Genomic DNA, 13,009 nt, shown 5'->3' with positions numbered 1-13,009 from the left:
CTGTAGGGGATCGAACTCGTGCTGCAGTGACTGTGGATAGCTTCATAGTGTTGCATCTTAACCCCTTGTGCCACCAGGGAGGCCCCTCATGCCCATTTTTAATGAAACACACAGAGAAAAGTACACAAATTGTGAGTGAGCAGCTGGATGAATTTTCATAGCCTAATCACTCCCAAGTCACCGGCACCTGCATCAAGTTCCAGAATATTCCCAGTGCCCCACCCCAAGCTGCCCTGCACCCTTTCCAGCCCTTGCCCCAGGGGCAATGAGGATCCTGACTTCTAAGACAGAAGATCCATTTGTCTGTTTGGGAATTTTAGACACACAGCTCCTGCTGTCTGCTCCCACTGTTCAACCTGACTTCCAGGAGAGCCACTGGGGTTGCATGCAGCATTTAGGTTTGGGTGGACCAGCATTTCTCTGTCCACCTCCCTGTTGATTTGGGCGTTTTCCAGCATGGGCTGCTGTGGCCATGCTAGTATGTGTGCTCCGTGAGCACAGGGTGCTTTTCTCTGCTGGCTAATGGACTTGGTGTGTTGTCTGTTTCCTGTTCCAGAAAGCAGACAAATCCCAGGGTAGCTCAGGCCCCACAAGCAGTTAAAGGGACCTGCCTCGGCAACGAAAGGCTTGAGGGGCACAGCATGAAGACCGAAGGCTCAAGTCTGGGGATGGAGCAGAAACCACCCTTTTAGGTCCAACTGGCGGGTGGCAGCTGCTCCTGGCCCTATTCCTTTGGTGGTCACTTAGTGCCCTCCCTCAGGGTTGGCTGGCCTAACAAGCTTTCGCTGAGCAGGACAGGGCTGGAGGGAATCCCCCTTTGGACATGATTGGATCTACAAGCTGCCTGACTTTCTTTCCCCTTGTGTTGAAAGAATCATCAGAGCAGCACATATTCACGTAGAGTTAAGTGCTTTGCAAGTGGAATGAGAAATTATGCAAACTCCTGAACTAGCCCCCATTCCACCCCCAGAGGCACAACCATTCTGAATAGCTTGGGGGGCTGGCTTGGAGTCTGGAATAGTGGATAAAGACTGGGGCCTGTGTTCACGCTCCATCTGCTGCTGCTCAGCTGTGTAACTGTGGGCAAGTTACTTCACCTCTCTGGGCTTCAGTTTCTTCCTCATAATTGGGAACAGCCTCATAGGGCTTTTGTGAAAAACAGGTAAGTTAATATTTTGAAAAGCTCATGGACCAGCCCTGACACAGGACAAGCATTCAAGAAGCATTGAGCTGCCAGTATTGTCATCCCCCTTGTCTTTTCTACACATGTATTCATTTCCTGCCTAAATGGGCTTAGGCTGTACATTTTATTCTGCAGTTTGCTTTTTCCACGCATGCTCTATCTTTGATCACTTTCTTTTATGTGGGACTTTCTTGTTCAGGTTCTATTTCTCCTGGCCTCTCCCTCCTGGAGTCTAGTACTTTCTCCCCAGCTTGCCCCTCTGTGTCCCCAGGAAAGCTTCAAACCAGCCTGTTCATACTGAGGTGTAAATGACGGATATGAGGCCCACACAGGTGGTGTGGAACCACTGCTGCCCGTGACCAGAGGAACTCATGGTTTTGGAGGGTACCCAGTATCCACCTGTTACTAATGACCTCAGGGGCAGCTGGGCAAGTTCCCCACTCTCTGGAGGCTCCTTGCATCCTCACAGCCACTCTGGGGGCAGGTGATGTTATTGGCCCCATTTTACTGAGGAGGAACTGAGTCCCAGAGAGGCTAAGGGGCTTTCTCTAAATCACTCAGCCCATCACTCAGCCCGCAGAGCGGGCCCAGTTGCTCACGTTGGACTGCCAAGCCCCCTTTGGTCTCCACTAAGCTGGAACCTGGATTCAGCTTAGGGCAGCTATAGAGTCAGGTGGGAGGTTCTGGATGAACAGTGGCAGAAGGTGGCTGGTGGGTTCTGGGGTGCAGATGGGGGTGGCCCTTGTTGCTTCCACTGAAACTTTAGCCCTTGAAATGCTTTCTATGGGACGAGGGAGGGGCAGTAATTCTCTGGGAAATTAGATCAACTGGATCCCTCGGGAAGTGTTACTTGGTGATGAAGGCCGGGAACCTCCCTGTCCCTGATGGGCCCTTTCCTGGCCTGGCAGGTCTGGAGGTCAGATGGTGGGAAGGGGCCTTGGGGCATTTTGGTTCTTTCTCCGGTACCTTCTCTCAGCTCTTCCTGGGCCCTGGGGGTGGGGCTTGGGGGCTGGGGGCACTGCAAGTGGACCCTCAGCCTTTGAAAGTGAGCAGGTGCATTTGAGGCTGAAGGGGCCTCGCCTGGAACACCCTATCTTCCCCGGAATCCCCTCAAGCCCCTCTCTGAACCACCCATCCACCCCTCCCAGGCCAACTCAGAGCAAGGGTTGTGTGCGGGGGAGCACCATGGGAGGAGGTTGGGACTTTGCCAGAGGAAGTGGCTGGGGAAGGCGGGGTGGGGGTGGGGTGGGGGGGTTGGGGGGTTGGGGGAGTTGGGAGGGTGGTGGGATGCTTGACAGCTTTGACAGTGGAGATGGGAGTGGAAAGCCTGGCTCTGCCTTGCCACCCAGCCACCCTCTCTCGGAGGACTGGAGACAGGCTAAGACTGAGAGGTCCAGACCTGTGCCATTCACAATGCCCCGAAATCCTCTTCCAGGAGGCTCCCACAGACTTGTAGCAGGCATGGGACAGGGATTCCTGCATCCATTTTGCAAATGAGCAAACTGAGGCTGGTGTGACCCGTGAGAGTCTTAACAGGGCCTAGAACAGTTCTCACAGCAAAGCCAGCTGTGGCCCAGCCGAGGACAGACGCCTGCCCTTGTCAGAGAAACAAAAGTCTTGTTCTCCTGCAGTCCTCCCAGTGCTGCCTGGCACTGCCAGGCCCAATGCCCACATGCCCACCCCAGGGGCCAACTGAAGTCAGATTGTTCCTGAGGAGGCGGGTTCCCAGCACTGTGTGTGAGTGTGCGTGTAGGGGTGCAGCTGCGAGGGGAGCCGGCTGGCCTGGGTTGGAGCCCATGAGGTCTGTAGGGCTGGTATGCATAGTGGGGAAAGACAGGCTATCCCTCTGTGGCACATGGGTGGGGGCTGCAGCTGTGTCCCTGCCACAGGACAGAGAAGGCGAGTGGGGGCTTCTGCTCCTTTCTCCTTGGGGACTATTAGAAGCTGGGCACAGACCCCTGGGGCCCAGGCTTCCTGGTGGGGGGTGAGAAAAGGGAGGAAGGGTGGAGAGGTGAGGGCCCCTGAGCACTCCCACCAAGGCTGATGGAGCTTCCAGCTTTGTAAGGGAGCAGCTGTGCTGGTAGAGGGGCCCTGGGCTGAGGTCAGGTGGCTTGGGCTCCATTCCTGGCCCTGAAGGAACCATACACGCAACCTGGCTGGGCCCTTCCCCAGCTCTGCCTCGTGGTCTCCAAGCCTCTCCTTCCTCCCTAGCATGGGCTCAAAACTGACTGGCTGGGGTTAGGTCTTCCTGCTGCCAGTTCTTAACTCCTCTGTCTCTGTTTCTCATCTTTGAGAGAAAAAGAGTCGCCCAAACTAGCACATCGATGGGGTCGTTTGAGGTTAAAGTGCTTGGAACAGTGCCCAGTACACAGTAAATACTCAAATAAATACAAATTAGCATTATTACTATGATCTGATGCTTTTCATTGAATCTTCCAGTATCTTCCACTGGTGCCAAGTTAGTCAGATGTCTGGCATTAGGCAGACCCCATCAGCCTATGCTGCTTTCCTTGCCACCCCCAGACGTCTGGGTCTCATTCTCTTAGCACCTTGGGGAGCAGTTCTGGCCTGTGGCATACAGTGGCTAGCTTACCCTGCTAATCTTAAGCTTTTTCATTACTCACTCACTCACTCACTCACTCACTCACTCAGTCTACCCAGAGCCATGCTCTCGTAGGATGACATTATTTTCATAAAATGTTTCTCACCAGCCTTCTGAAGTAGAAACTGTTCACAGACAAGGAAAGTAAGGCTCAGATAGGTTAAGTGCCTTGCCCAAGGCCACAGAGCAAGGAAATGGAAGAGTTGGGATTTATCTCCGCCTTTGCCTTGTTTAATAACATTGCTGAAACTTGAAGTTATATTGCCTTTTACGATATCCCTGATCCTATATCGGGATCCTGCTAGGACCTCTGAGGAGTCTGTGTACCCCCCAGGGGCCCTGCACCTTTCAGAGTTTCAGTCCAGGTGGGAGGAACCTTGGAAATAACCAGGTTCAACCCTTTCATTTTGTGCATTGGGATGCAGGCCCAGTGAGGGGAAGGGATGTGCCCAGTGAGGGAGAGAATGGGCCCTGTCTTCCCCTTCTAGACTATGCCCCTCTGCCAACCCCCACCCCCACCCGCATCCCACTGAGACACATCCAAGACCAGAGCTGGATAGTGGGAGGCCTTCCCTGTGCCCTGAAGCAGTCCATTCTGCACACTCATGCTTCCAGTGGCCTAGGGACTTGCCTTTCTAGTTTACTACACCACAGGTCCACAGCTCAGCGACTACAGTGGCTTGCTGCTGTGTCCCCAGTATCTGCTTCTGACATAGTAATCATTCCCAGTGCACATTCATCCTGCAGCTGTCAGGTCCCAGGCCCTGGGCTAGAGGCAGGGAACAAACAAAAAGGAGACAAACAAAAGGTCTGTCCTCAGGCACCTGCATTCCTAGGGAGATATACTAGAATGAAAGAGCAAGCAAAAATGCATCAGATTTAAGATCGTGATAGTGGTGTGGGGAAATCTGAAAGTGGGATAGGCACAGGGAGTGTGTATGTGTGTGGGTTGTGGGGAGGGTCAGGTAGGGATTTTGCAGTTTTCAAATAGGGTGCTTGTGGAAGGCCTCCATAAGAAAGTGACATGTGAGCCTTGGAGCAGGTGAAAGAGTAAGCCCTGATGGTATCTTGGCGAAAGGCATCCCAGGTAGAAGGAAGAGCGTGTGCAAAAGCCCTGGGGTTAGAGGATGCCTGGTGTGTGCAAAGAGGCTGGTGGTGTGACCAGAGCAGATGGAACATGGGGAGAGTGGGAGGAGCTGGGGTTAGAGGGGACCATGAGGTTGGGACAGATCCTAGACGACCTCTCATGGTTAGGAGTTTGCCTTTTACTCTGGACGAGTGGGAGCCATGGAGAGTTCTGAGCAGGGGGGAGGATGGAATTTGACTTAGGTTTTAACAGGATCCTTCTAATTCCTGAGTTGCCAGTTGAATGTTGTGGGGCAAGACCAGAGTTTGTCTGGACTTTCAGAGGCTTCTTCAGGAAGCCATAGATAGAGGCTGGGCCCACACTGCTGGCAGCGACGTGGTGGCAGGACGGGTATTTGAGGTCAGATCAGATGGGGTCACCGTGGGGCATGAAAGAAAGAGGTTGAGCTTGACTCCAACCTTGGGTGGCTGGTCAGCTGCAATGAATGAAGAAGAGGGGCCCCTCTAGGAAAACCTGGGCTCCAGTTTCAGCTCTGTCACCCACTTGCTTGGAGACCTTGCCTCACAATCTGCTCCCCATCCACAGGGAGCCCCCACCAGCAGCCGCCATGGCGTCGCGCATCGGGCTGCGCATGCAGCTCATGCGGGAGCAGGCGCAACAGGAGGAGCAGCGGGAGCGCATGCAGCAGCAGGCCGTTATGCATTATATGCAGCAGCAGCAGCAGCAGCAGCAGCAGCAGCAGCAGCAGCAGCAGCAGCAGCTAGGAGGGCCACCCACCCCTGCCATCAACACTCCTGTGCACTTCCAGTCTCCGCCACCTGTGCCCGGGGAGGTGCTGAAGGTAGGGCCTGCCCCCCACACCCTCCTACCTGTGCACCACCCCACTGGTCTAAGACCCACTTGAGCCCTCGCCTTCTCCCTCCCTACAGGTTCAGTCCTACCTGGAGAACCCCACCTCCTACCACTTGCAGCAGTCCCGGGACCAGAAGGTGCGGGAGTACCTGTCTGAGACCTATGGGAACAAGTTCGCTGCCCACATCAGCCCTGCGCAGGGCTCCCCAAAGCCCCTGCCGGCCGCCTCTCCCGGGGTGCGGGCCGGACACGTGTTGTCTTCCTCAGCTGGCAACAGTGCTCCCAACAGCCCCATGGCCATGCTGAACATTGGCTCCAACCCCGAGAGGGAGGTGAGTGAGGAGCTGGCCCCTGGGGGCCAGCAGCGGCTGGGCTGGGGGCCTGTGTTCCTGGGGCGCCTAGTCTTATGGCAGAAGTGAGGTGAAGTGCACCCTTGGGGGCTCCAGTCTGAGGAGAGGCCCACAGTCTCACAGGAGAAACATCATTGTGAGTTCTGAAAACACTGTTAGGGAGAAATGGGAGAGCCCAGCACATCTGCAGGGCCCTGTCCAGACAGAAGGTATCTAAAGGAATCTCCCCAGCCAGCTTGGCTCCTTGGGAAGAGCCCTGGCCTGGCCGGGGGGCCTGTGGGACTTGGCAGCACATTCTGGGCATTCTCTCTGGGCCTGTTTCTTTCAACCACAGATAAGCAGGTTGGGGGAGGTGGACTCCAACCTTCGGTCAGTGGCTGTCCAGCCCTTCTACTGGTGGGCCTCCTCAGCCGGGTTCTCTCTCTTTCAGTTTGATGTCATCGACAACATTATGTGTCTGGACAATGTCCTGGGCTACATCAACCCTGAAACTCAGATGCCCAATACGGTACTGTTTGCCAGGGCGGGTGGGCGTGGCACAGCGAAGGGGCAGAGGTCCTGCAGAGACTCTGAGCCTGGAGATGGAGGGATTCCTGCAGCCGGCGGGGGCAGGGGCCTGCATCCCACTGCAGAGAGTGGCTGCCATCAAGTCCTGTGATGGGGGCCCAGGCCAAGCAGAATTAAGAATCCAGAGAGGCATGCCTCAGCCTGTGTGCATGAGGGGGCTCCCGTGGGGAGAGGTGGCTGGGCAGTGGGGGGAGGTTCCTGAGGTGGGGTGAGGGCAGGGCAGGAGGCACTGGCACTGGGCTTCTGGGAGTGGGGGTGCAGAAGAGCATTCTTGGCGGGGGAGGTGTGACACAGGATGGCCTGGAGTTGATGAATCCCTTTGGGGTCTGGGGCACCCCCCCCTTACAAGGCTACAGCCCAGCGGGCAAAGACCTGTGTCTCATTCTGGGGCTAGTGACATGGGGTTGACTGTCCCTTCCCTCTAGAGGGCTCCTGGCAGCACGATAACTCTCTGGGCCTCTGGGGCAGAGGTGGGGTGACAGGTGGGAAGGAGCCAGACTTGGAATCAAGAGGTCTGGCTTCTGGCTTTGGTTATGATTTTAGGAAGTCCTTCAATCTTTCTGAGCCCCAATTTCCTCTGCTACAAAATGGGGATAATGCCTTCTATGCACAGGGTTGTGGGGAGGTTAGATAAAGAAAGAAATTGGGGGCAAGCTCTGCATCAGGGTGACAGGTTTTTACAGGGAGAGGAGGAATTGCTGGTGCCCTAACCCTTTTCTGGAGTTCCTGCACCTTAGCTGCTCACTCTTGGCCCCTATTACTCCATTCCTAGCCCTGGCCCAGTAGGGTCTGAAGCTGCCACTCTGAGGAAAGTCCCCGGGGCACAATCCCCACTGCCCAGTGGCTCAGCAGCAGCGAGCCAGGCCCAGCTGAGTCCAAAACCAAGAGGCACAGTGAGGGAGGGCACACGTGTCAGTTCTGGGCCCGTGGCTGCTTGGTGTGTTTCTCTGGCAATAGCTGGGGAGACCTCTCCAGAGCTCAGCTCTGCCCCCGTTAGAACCCTGCTTAATCCCACTAGCTGCTCTTTGCAAAATACCGGTCTCACTACCATCGGAACCCGGCACTTCAGGATCCAGCCCTGGCTCCTTCCTGCAGCTTGAGCTGCTGGTGACTCCACCCTCTGTCCAGTCCGTCTTTGCTCAGCCGTCCCTCCTGCCCTTAGATCTTTCCTCACATCTCTGCTCAGGACTCAATTCAAATTCCACATCCTCCCAGAAAACCTTCCAGAAAACTGCAGACTCATTAGGTGCCCCACCCAGGCCTCCCATGCCCTGGGGAGTTCTCCTCTCACAGCTATCACCTGGCCTCTCCGGTCCCGCCACCCTGGGGTGGTTGTGCCCTGAGGGCAGGGCCTAACTCTTAATCAGCTCTGGAGCCTAAAGTGCCGGGTGAAAGACCAGGGTTAAGTCCCATGTCCCTGTGCTGGCAGCAGGCCCCTGAGCTCCGAGACTGCACGGGAGATACCTGGACAGTTTCCTGGGTGCTCCTGGGAATGGCTGTTTCCTGAACGATGGGACCTGGAGCCAGGCCCCCACAGAGAAAGGGCTGCTTACAGCGCCCCTCTCCCCACCTCACCCCACAGCTGCCCCTGTCCAGCAGCCACCTGACCGTGTACAGTGGGGACCCCCAGGTCACAGCCTCCCTGGTGGGCGTCACCAGCAGCTCCTGCCCCGCTGACCTGACCCAGAAGCGAGAGCTCACAGGTACCTCGGCCCTGCCTCCCCAGCCCCAGGCTCCCCGGAGTCTCCCTCTTCTCCCTCCCTCCCAGCTTCTCTTTCCTCCCCTGGCCTCCAGATGCTGAAAGCCGAGCCCTGGCCAAGGAGCGGCAGAAGAAAGACAATCACAACCTGAGTGAGTGGGCCAGCCCTTCTGCCACCGCCCCCCACTTCTTTCCCACTGCCCCCCTCCTCCCTTACCTGGTGGCTAAACAGCCACTCTGGAACCTGCTCAGGTTCTAAGAGGCATAGTCCCCAAGGCTTAAACCCCCATGCCTTCCCTTAGCCCTCTTTAGGAGGGGTGGAGAGGGGCTCTGGGAACTGAGTCCTGGAAGGAGTCCTAGGCTGTTGGAAGGGCCCTCCCCCAGGCACCTCTGGGTGCTGTGTGATCAGGACCCAGTCTGCCTCCATGAGCCCTGTACCTGGCTCGCACTCGACCCCCATAGAAATCCCAATTTGTTGGTCACCCATTTTGTCCAGAAGGCCTGGGCTGGGTCCTTCTCCCCAGGGTGGGGCGGTTCCCATCCCCCTAATTGCTCCCTCTGGAATCTGTTACCTGTAGTTGAAAGGAGACGGAGGTTCAACATCAACGACCGCATCAAGGAGTTGGGGATGCTGATCCCCAAGGCCAACGACCTGTGAGTGGGCTCTGGGGGGGAGGGCAGGGCAGGTGAGGGCAGCAGCTGACAATTATATCCACACCCAGCCAGGCTTATTGCCAGGGGGATGGGATGGGAAGACAGTCCCGTCCTTGCTGCCTTCTAGGGGCTTATCTATTTGAGAAAAGAAGATCCCTCCCTTTCCTAAATCAGGAAAGTTCCAGGCAGATGTCCCGGAAGTGAGGCTGGGGTCTAGGGACTTCCTGGAGGAGGAGTCATGCTGGAAAAGCATGCCCTGGGCACTGGACTGGTGCAAAGGTGGTCCTGGGGTCGGGTAGTGACAGGCAGAGGCAGGCATGGGTTTTGGTGGTAGGAATGAAGGCCTGAGGAAGGAGGCTGTTCCAAATTCAAATTGCTGGGCTCCTAGGATTAGTGAGGTCAGGGGTGGCAGTGACTTCACCTGGGAGGGCCTGTTCTGCCCAGATGGAGATCTGCACTCCTCCACAGGCCGGGGCTGGCCAGATCCGGGGTTATAGACAAGGCTGGAACAGGAGACAGCCTTCTGGAACCAATACAGGGTTTTAATTCCCTCCACCGAGCACAAGGCAGTTCTTGGTGCACCTCTCAGCATGCACCCCGATTCTGCTCGGCCTGCAGGGATGTGCGCTGGAACAAGGGCACCATCCTCAAGGCCTCTGTGGATTACATCCGGAGGATGCAGAAGGACCTGCAGAAGTCCCGGGAGCTGGAGAACCACTCTCGGCGCCTGGAGATGACCAACAAGCAGCTCTGGCTCCGTATCCAGGTCTGGTCCCTGCCCTTGGATTTCTTGGGGTGCTCTGACCCCTGACCTGGCTCCTGACCCCAGGGCCATGAAGCCCATAACAAGGGAGGATGTATCAGTCAGGATGTTAGGGTTTGGAAACAATCTGCAGCAACTTTAAAGCAACGAATATCAGCTGCAGGTTCTGTTCTGTGAGGCCTCAGCCTGGGGCCCAGGTAGATGCACGGGCACAGCTGGAGCTGGCTCGCAAAGCCATGCGTCACTCTTAAGGGGACACTGGTCCCTTCCACTCATATTTTCTTGCTCAATGCAAGGTCATGCCCACATCTAACCCCAAGGGGGCAGGAAGGTGCAGACCTCCCAAGTGTAGGGGGAACTACAGTCCAGACCATAGCTTGAGGGAGGGGAAACTTTCTGAGAACTCGGTCCTCAGGCGCTTACGTCTCTGTGTGAACAGCACAGAGTAATGTCACCAACCTCGAACCTCAGTGGTGAGCCTTTGGGCCCACTGGCCTGTGAGCCCATTAAGGACCGTGACTATTGGTGGGTAGTGCCAGGGACCAGTGCCAGGGAGCAAATAAAGAACAGAGGCCTGGGAGAGCCCACCCCTGGCGGAAGCCGTGGGTGCCAGTCCTCTCGCCCATTTTGGACCTGCAGCTGGTTATCTATACGAGGGTCACTGGACTGAAGCTTTGAACCATTTCTGATTATTTTTCATGTAGCTCATACAGCTTCCACCACAACCCAGCACACATGATCAAAAGCAAAGCTTCCTGAAGGAACACTCATCCTTAATAGATGCAGCGCATTCTGATAACAGTCTAGTCTAGGCAAGTCTATTTCAACTGAAAAAAAGTGGAGAGAACTGGTCAGGCCCACTGCAGCGGTTTCACAACCTGCTAATGAGTCGCAACTTGTAGTTTGAAAAACCACCGGTCTAGACGATAGAGCCGCCCAGTGCCTTCTTCCAGCTGAGACGTTTTGTGGTCTAGGGTGCCGCAAGGGCGGGGGGTGTGAGGGCTGCGGTCGGGGTCTGCGGGGCAGCTGGTACCCACGGGCGTGTGCCCCAACCTGTGTCTGCCCGCTCTGCAGGAGCTGGAGATGCAGGCTCGTGTGCACGGCCTTCCCACCACCTCCCCGTCCGGCATGAACATGGCTGAGCTGGCCCAGCAGGTGGTGAAACAGGAGCTACCCAGCGAGGAGGACCCTGCGGAGGCCCTGCTGTTGGGGGCTGAGGTCCCCGACCCTGAGCCAATGCCGGCTCTGCCCCCCCAGGCCCCGCTGCCCCCGCCAGCCCAGCCGCCTCAACCACCATCCCCGTTCCATCACCTGGACTTCAGCCACAACCTGAGCTTTGGAGGCGGGGGTGACGAAGGGCCCCCCAGCTACCCCGAACCTGTGGGGCCAGAGCATGGCTCCTTGTTCCCCACCCTGTCCAAGAAGGATCTGGACCTCATGCTCATGGATGACTCATTGCTACCACTGGCCTCCGACCCCCTTTTCTCCACCATGTCCCCTGAGGCCTCGAAGGCCAGCAGCCGCCGGAGCAGCTTCAGCATGGAGGAGGGTGATGTGCTGTGACCCTGGCTGCCTCCATGCCAGGGAGTGGGCAGGCCTGGGGCTGGGGGGCCCGGCACCTCCTGCCTACCCTCCAGGCTGCACTTGTGTGTGAAGTAGCCACCTGCCCTGCCTCACTCCTTCCCGTTGGCCCCCTGTTTGGACTTAGTGTCTACTTGGCAGACTGTGGGGTCAGGTGAAGCCCCCGCCGGGCTCGGCATCCCCCAGGAGTGACCCTCTTGAGGGTGGGCATGATGAAGCCTCAAGCCAACCCCCAGAGGTGAAGTTGTGAGGGAAGAGAGGGAACAGTGTGCTAGGTAAGCTCCGGGGGTTCCTATCTTCTCAGTCTGATTCCCCCTCCCCAGTGAGGGAGGACACGATGAAACAAGGGGTTCAGCAAGTTCTTTCTCTGAGGCAGTGGCTGGTTCGGGGGGGATACCCAGGCCTGCCTTTCTGGGATTCGGACAGCTACAAGCTCCTCCCGCCTGGCACTTCCCCCTCACACAGGTGGGGCACCCCCACCGCCCTTTGGTGCTATCAGCTCTCCACCAGGTGGTGTGAGGGCGGGGGGTGGCCAGAAGAGGGGATGCTGGGTTCAGGTTAGAGTGCAGGGTCATTGCTGGAAGATCAGCTCCCCTCCAGGCTCCCCACTTTGTGCCTTTAGTAAACACTGTGCTTTGTACCCACTTGTCCTGTCTTTTTGGTGTGGGTCTGGGGATGACAGAACAGGGGACGATTCAACCCACTAGACTCCTTTCTGGATTTTGAGTTCAAAGGCCCTTGATGGGGGTGAGCATAGGGGGATACAGAGAGGCAGGAACTGGCCCATCACCTGGCCCCCCCAGCCCCCCTGACCCCTGGGGAAGTTGGAGATGTGACCTTATCAGGGGGCTTGGGTGCTGATGGGGGCTTTGTCCTTCTTCTTGGCCACAAGGTGGCGCTGCAGTCACGCTGTTCTCGCACCTCCAGCTGTCCCCAGATGCTGAGTTGGACAAGTGGGGGACCCGGTTGTTCATAAGCCAAGTCTCCCCTTCTTAACTGTTGCTTTTGATACCCCTGACCCTGGCCCGGGGTGGGGGGCATGTGCCTCCTGTTTCCCACCCCTAACTCTAGTGGAGACTCTTCGGATTCTTCTCCCTCCGGACGTGGTCGGAGACCCAGCTTGGCGGGTCTAGCTGTGAGCTCCGGGTTGGGGGGCAAGGCTGGTTCCTCTGCTCTTCCTCTTAGTTGCCTCTGGCAGGACAGCCCCCTTGTAAGTGAGGGGCTGAGACCTTCTATGGGTCTGGGGAAAAAGTGACCCGTGTGAAATAATTTGGGGGCGATATTGGAGCCCAGGACACTGGGTGGAGCCAGGTACACGGGGACCCTACCTACTCCCTCCTACTGGACCTACACCCTACTTCATGAACCCTCTTTCTGGGCCTCAGTTCCTGCATCCTGCCGCAGTTCCAGAGGGCCTCTGCGCCAGGATCCTGGGTGCTTATGATCTCATCCTGGATGGGGCAAGTGGTTTGGGGCAGTGAGTGGCAGCTGCTTGTGCGCTAGGTGTTTGGTGGGGGAGAGAGGAGAGGGTCTTTTTGGACTTCACCCAATTCCTTCTCGACTTTCCACTGTCTTTTCAGGCAGAGACCAAAATGGCTTCTCCCTCACCGGACCCTGAGAGGCTGAGGGGCCTAATTAAAAAAAAAAAAAAATCCCACGATGAAAATGGCT

General features: G+C 56.8%; 1 protein-coding gene across 1 annotated transcript in view; it reads left to right on the top strand.

Annotated features, from left to right (window-relative positions):
• The window catches only part of TFEB (transcription factor EB), a 46,721-nt gene extending 34,554 nt beyond the window's left edge, over positions 1-12,167 (top strand). The window contains exons 2-9 of the mRNA XM_054698778.1: positions 5,458-5,713; positions 5,802-6,056; positions 6,505-6,582; positions 8,224-8,344; positions 8,436-8,492; positions 8,919-8,994; positions 9,613-9,760; positions 10,832-12,167. Coding sequence (XP_054554753.1) covers positions 5,480-5,713; positions 5,802-6,056; positions 6,505-6,582; positions 8,224-8,344; positions 8,436-8,492; positions 8,919-8,994; positions 9,613-9,760; positions 10,832-11,320 — 1,458 coding nt within the window. The 5' untranslated portion in view covers positions 5,458-5,479 and the 3' untranslated portion in view covers positions 11,321-12,167. The remainder of the gene's footprint in view (positions 1-5,457; positions 5,714-5,801; positions 6,057-6,504; positions 6,583-8,223; positions 8,345-8,435; positions 8,493-8,918; positions 8,995-9,612; positions 9,761-10,831) is intronic.
• Positions 12,168-13,009: the final 842 nt, after the last annotated feature.

The sequence above is a fragment of the Talpa occidentalis genome, unplaced genomic scaffold (assembly GCF_014898055.3).
Source record: "Talpa occidentalis isolate TD23 unplaced genomic scaffold, MPIMG_talOcc4v2.1 talOcc4.2, whole genome shotgun sequence".
NCBI classification, from domain to species: Eukaryota; Metazoa; Chordata; class Mammalia; order Eulipotyphla; family Talpidae; genus Talpa; species Talpa occidentalis.
This window is presented reverse-complemented; position numbering and strand designations above follow the sequence as displayed.